Source organism: Naegleria lovaniensis (assembly GCF_003324165.1).
Source record: "Naegleria lovaniensis strain ATCC 30569 chromosome Unknown tig093, whole genome shotgun sequence".
NCBI lineage: Eukaryota > Heterolobosea > Eutetramitea > Acrasida > Naegleriidae > Naegleria > Naegleria lovaniensis.
Genome location: NW_025407917.1, coordinates 1 through 5,705, shown reverse-complemented (window position 1 = coordinate 5,705; position 5,705 = coordinate 1). Strand labels below are relative to the sequence as shown.

At 40.4% G+C, this 5,705-nt stretch overlaps 4 protein-coding genes across 4 annotated transcripts in view; all 4 read left to right on the top strand.

Annotated features, from left to right (window-relative positions):
• Window positions 1-23, top strand: part of C9374_014737 (uncharacterized protein) — a gene marked incomplete at both ends in the record, with an annotated part of 420 nt that extends 397 nt beyond the window's left edge. The window contains one exon of the mRNA XM_044690757.1: window positions 1-23. This exon is cut by the window's left edge and continues 397 nt beyond it. Coding sequence (XP_044541481.1) covers window positions 1-23 — 23 coding nt within the window.
• Window positions 24-1,052: 1,029 nt separating this feature from the next.
• C9374_014736 (uncharacterized protein) lies at window positions 1,053-1,445 on the top strand (the record flags this gene model as incomplete). Its single annotated transcript, XM_044690756.1, has 1 exon — window positions 1,053-1,445. The coding sequence occupies one exon, from the start codon at window positions 1,053-1,055 to the stop codon at window positions 1,443-1,445; it is 393 nt and encodes a 130-aa protein (XP_044541480.1).
• A 650-nt stretch (window positions 1,446-2,095) lies between these two features.
• On the top strand, window positions 2,096-2,431 carry C9374_014735 (uncharacterized protein; the record flags this gene model as incomplete). Its single annotated transcript, XM_044690755.1, has 1 exon — window positions 2,096-2,431. One exon carries the CDS (start codon window positions 2,096-2,098, stop codon window positions 2,429-2,431), a length of 336 nt encoding a protein of 111 aa, XP_044541479.1.
• A 1,094-nt stretch (window positions 2,432-3,525) lies between these two features.
• On the top strand, window positions 3,526-4,512 carry C9374_014734 (uncharacterized protein; the record flags this gene model as incomplete). Its single annotated transcript, XM_044690754.1, has 1 exon — window positions 3,526-4,512. The coding sequence occupies one exon, from the start codon at window positions 3,526-3,528 to the stop codon at window positions 4,510-4,512; it is 987 nt and encodes a 328-aa protein (XP_044541478.1).
• Between the last annotated feature and the right edge of the window lie 1,193 nt (window positions 4,513-5,705).

The window sequence follows — 5,705 nt, the reverse complement described above, 5'->3', positions numbered from 1 at the left end:
AACCTCAGACAAGAACCTTTTAGCGCAATATAAAACTTTGAAAGGTGCGACAAAGAGTGCAATGAGAGTGGCAATTAAGCGTCCGGAAATGTACCATCCAAACAGCAACACTCACAACTAGTGACCTCAACAACAAGGAACGTGTAACAGCAACCAGCAGTGAATCTGAAGGAACCCAACTGGTACGCGAAAGAAGAAGAGCTCATATACTACGTGTTCTTCGTGACACACAACGACCACTGAATCATGCCATCAACTCGGACAACGGTGGAGAAGAAGAAACAACAGAAAACTTGAAGAATATAGTGATGGACACGACCAAACGTTTGCAACACGCCACGCAATCATGTTCTCGTCTAAAAACAATCATTGAAACGTTGAATATGGACAACATGAAACTAAGAGAGGAAGCTGATTCCAACCATAAAGAGATGTTGGAACTTTTGGAGGAAAATACCGAGCTTCAAACCAAGAACAATGAGCTTCAAACCAAGAATAACTCTCTGCGAACCCAACTCTCCAAAGTGAAAATGATTCAATTGGAAGCCCCAAACGGTGCTTGTACCAAAAAGAAGTGACGATTTCAAAGGAGACTCCAACACTAGTAGAAGGAATGGCAACGACTCCCATGCACCAAAATCAACTCAAGTGAAGAGGAACTCATCCAGTTTCCTGGTTAATTCTTTGCATTCCAATAATATCAATCGTAACAGTCCTCAAGTACTTGGAAGGTAAACACAACACCCCACACCAAACCACCAAAAGACTCAATGTGTTAAAGAATCAAGTCACATATGCCTTAATCCAAGAAAAGTAAGGGTTGTCAAGAAAAATTGGTTTCATTCAAGGTTTCTAAACTACCTTTGAATTTAAACGAAGATGTTACCATTGAATCAGATATATATTATAATGTATTAATTGTTCACCTGTCCAGGATAGATAAAATTCGGTAGTAAAAGGGAGTTTTACTGAGGTTTGTTGTAATCAATAAAAGTGGTTGGTTGACTAATTTTTTGAATTTTCACTTTCAAAAAATTTACATTACTTGTGATATGGAACAATTATTATCAATTACTTCGAGAAAGGTGATAGAATCACTTTCTCTCAAAGAATTGAAAAGTATCTACAGCAAACTCAAGAAGGCTTTCCCAGCAGGGAAGAAGAATGATGTTGTTAATGATTTAATATCTTGCTACCCCTCTGACCAGTCCAACGAAATTACAAGTAAGAAAGAATTACTCAGAAGAATCAAGGATTTGAGAGTAGTTCCGGAACGGACAGAAGAGGAAGAGGTAGAAGAGGAAGTAGAGGAAGAAGAGGTCTCAAGTGAAGTGCTGTCAAAAAGGATTAGAGAATTAGAAGAAGAGTTAGACTTTATGCGTGATGAGGTTAAGAAAGCAAAGTCATCGGCCGAACGAGACATCAACCAAATCATGGTTGATTGACTCAACAAGGCGCGTTTTCACAAAGGATGTCTGTGATGACCAGCTACCAGCGGCCCTAGCTAATGGTCAACGAAATAGGGTTCTCGAGCTACTCAAGAGTGGGAAGAGTATTGATTTGAATCTATTTCAAATAGATTGTATGCGAATCTCTTGCCAACGAACGGTGTCTACTGTTTTTGACCGTAACTCAGTCAGGAAGAAGAAGTGGAGGAGTTTAGTTCTTGGAGCTATTTACAAGATTCTGTTGAAGAAACAGCTCAAGAATAAGGATGAAGATGAAGAGTTGCAACGGGCTATTGACTCAGTCGAGAACTCGTGCATTTGTTCTCTTGCGAGACAGAAGCACCAGCAAGCGGCAGAGATAATTAGTTCCTCTACACTCAACCCGTTGTTGAGAGAAAAACGGACCTGTTCTCTTGGGCGCTGAAAGCAGTGGGTAAGAGCGACAAAGATGCAAAGGTGTTGAAACAACAATTGAAAATCCCTACTCCAGAGAAGATGTTAGCAATATAGTATGTCTATATTGTAAGAACCAGGTCACACTAAAGAAACGTGTCGCAAAAAGATGAGGGATGATGAGAAAGCCAATAAACAACGAGGCCCTCACAGTTCTCTCTACGAATCCTTCAGTTTTTTTCCAAGATACTCACATGGAAGAAATTGCCTTCAGGAAGAAGGCTATTCATTCGATTTCCAACAAGTGGAGACAATGGGAAATGATGGGTGCCAAAAAAGAGATTGTGGGTCTTTTGAAAGATGGGGTTCCAATTATGGTCAGCAAGTATTTCATCCCTTACTATGGAAGAGTAGATATATCTCTTTGGTCGAAGGAAGAAAGAGAATTTCTAACGGAAGAGATATGTATGATGTTATCTATTGGTGCATTGGAATTCTTCCAAGGAACTCCGAAGGTGGTGGCCAAGTATCGATTGGTACCGAAGAAAGGAAAGAAGAAATTCAGATTAATTGTGGATCTTCGTCCCTAAACAAGTATTGTTTGGAGATCCCAAAGTTCAAGTACAAAACTCTGAGCAAGTGTTTGGATCACATTCGCAGTGGTGGAAAAAGTTTTGTGCTACGTTCGATTTATTATCAGGATATCACCAAGTGAAGGTGCGAGAAGAAGATCGAGACAAGATTGTGATCGAATTTATGGTCATCTTCTTTGCTTCACAGTTTGACATTTGGATGGAATGGAAGCCCATTCTTTTTCACTCAGATAGTAGACGAAGGTGTTCGATGTTAACAATAGAAGGCTATACATTGTCCAATTATTTGGACGATTTTATGGCTGTGTTATGTATCTCTTACTTAGATTCCTACAACAAGCTTGTTCGATTAAGCTAAGGCTGGATTTTTATGGATTTGTAAGAGAACCTTCAAAAGTTGTTCAAACCTTCCTTAGTCTTTTTATTATTAGGAGCATTGGTAGATCTGAATTGCATGACTCTCTCTATTCCCGAAGAGGGTGTGGAGAAAATAGTTGCTCGATGCAAAACCTCCTATCAAAAATGCACAGAGAGGAGGCCTTTTCCGCCCGAGACCTTGCCAAGTTGGCTGGCTCTGTTATGTCATATGTACACTGTTTTCAACCAGCCTTAATTGCTCTCAATCCCATTTATTCAAGAATTTTCAAGATGGTGGAGGATGGATGGGATACGCTACACCGTGTGAAAGACCACCAGTTATCGAACGCATTACAATGGATTCTTTGCAACATTCACCATTGGAACGGTCGATTATTTTTGTTTCCGTCATTGATCCACGAACTTTTTTCGGACGCCTCTTTATCCGGCTTTGGTGCTACAATGCCATTATTGAATTTTACCTTACACGGCTCTTGGTCTACTTATGGCATGGATCATATGCATATCAATGTTTTGGAAGCAAAAGCCATTTTTATTGCCATGGAAAAAATCGCTCCCCTTATTCAGGGAAAGTGTTTGAGAATTTTTTCAGACTCTCAAGTGATAGTGTTTTCTTTGCGAAAAGGTCGTTCCAAAAATTCCTTAATTCAAAGGATTGTGGAAGGTATTTGGAGAATAGTATTCCAATACGACATTCAATTAGTTGCTGTGGAATGGTTACCGTCGTCCCAAAATTCGATCGCCGATCAATTGAGCAGGTTGAAAACCACAGAAGAGATGGATTTCGGAGATTGGGAAGTAACCCCAGAGGCATTCGAAAGAGTTCAACATCAATTGCAGGTGAAAGTTCAGTTCGACCGTTTCGCCAGCAATTACAACTTCAAGGTTCCTCAATACATGGTGTGGAAGAGGACCAAGAGAGAACAGCCCGCAGATGCATTCAGTTGCTATTGGCCCAAGGAAGAGCTAAATTGGTGCTGCGTGCCGTTCAGCATTATCCAGAAGGTGCTAGAGCATTGCAAGCTTTGCCAATCTCAAATGATACTCGTTCACCCAGTATGGAAGACAAAACCCTGGTGGCCACTACTGCTGGAAGGCAAGGTTCGGTCAGTACCAATGTCTGGAATAGATTTCAGACCCTCTCGGTCAGGGAAATGCGAACCGCAAAAGAAAAGCTCTTGGCTATTAGAGGCGACCCTAATCGACTTTCGGATGACCAACTAACATCAGTTGGTGGACTAATTGAAAAGGCCGGTGCGGGTCGTGAGTCCACAAACACTACGTATGACAGTTATTGGAATCGATTTGTTAAATGGTGCGATGAGAGAAATATTGCAATACCACCCACAGAGATGGATGTTTACAATTTTCTGGTGTGTCTTTTTCTTAAATGTAGGTCCGGAAAAAATTGTAAACTGGCAATGTTTGCTATTAAGAAGCGATGTAATCAGTTCAAATGGATTGACGTGGTGGGTGAACATATTTCATCTCTAGTTGATTGCATGATCAACATGGCACCAGTTTCATACGAGATTGAACGAAACGAGTGGCGTATTATGTACATTGATATGTGGATTCTCGAAGGGTGTAACTTTGTCGACAGGAGAACTTATGTTTTTTATACGACCCTTATGATCATCGGCATCAGGTCCATGTTACGAGGATCTGAGTTGGGTAGTATTTTAACTCCAATGTGGTAGAAATTAACAAGAACAACATTAACGGAATCAGAATTGTTGTGGAAAAGTGAAGAATGATTTTAAACGAAGCAAGAAAGGAAGAGTCATCGAAATTGAGGCAACTAACTCCAGGAGATGTCCTGTCGTCTGGCTTAGGTTATGGAAAGTGTGTAACCCTCAAAAGTATTTTGTTTGGTGACGACCTTCCCTTATCCACGGCTAAATTTTCGGACATTCTTAGATTTGTAGCAACCAGCCTTAAGATTTCGGGTTCTTTTCTAGTCATTCCTTAAGAATTGGAGGAGCGTCAGAGGCAGCATTTGCTGGTTTCTCTCACACAGCAATCCAAGCTCTAGGTGATTGGTCCTCCAATGCGATAGATGCGTATTTCAGAGCTGGATTCGCATCTGACAAGAATGTATCTCGCCAGATGGGTTTTTAGCGGTATCTATCCGTTTTACCAACCATCTTTCTGTTGATTTACAACAAATTCGGTAGTAAAAGGGAGTTTTACTGAGGTTTGTTGTAATCAATAAAAGTGGTTGGTTGACTAATTTTTGAATTTTCACTTTCAAAAAATTTACATTACTTGTGATATGGAACAATTATTATCAATTACTTCGAGAAAGGTGATAGAATCACTTTCTCTCAAAGAATTGAAAAGTACCCACCCTCCTCCCAATCCACCTCTGAAATAAACAAACATAGTTGTGGCTTTCCACAACTCCCTCACCTTTGGGTGGGATGCCTCATGTCTCAACTTGGATGCCTTATTGCATTGCAATAGGATGCCTCACTTTAGTGGGATGCTCTTTGAACTGAATTCAGTCCAAAGGATGCCTTGGCCATTTGAGCTGGGATGCCTCAATACATTGGGATGCCTTATGATTTTAATCATGGGATGCCTTATTGCATCGCAATAGGATGCCTCACTTTAGTGGGATGCTCTTTGAACTGATTTCAGTCCAAAGGATGCCTCATGGTTTACCATGGGATGTTTAATCAGCGCACGCTTAATAATGTCATCCTGTATGAGACTGATGCATATGTTTGTTGCATCTATTTGTGTTGTACTCTTGCTGAATTACAGGATAGAAAAGGTAATGTAAATCTTATTTTATTCAACTATTAGACATGCGCACGCACACGCGGCGAAGAATAATAATCCGTTTTACCAACCATCTTTCTGTTGATTTACAACAAATCATGCATAA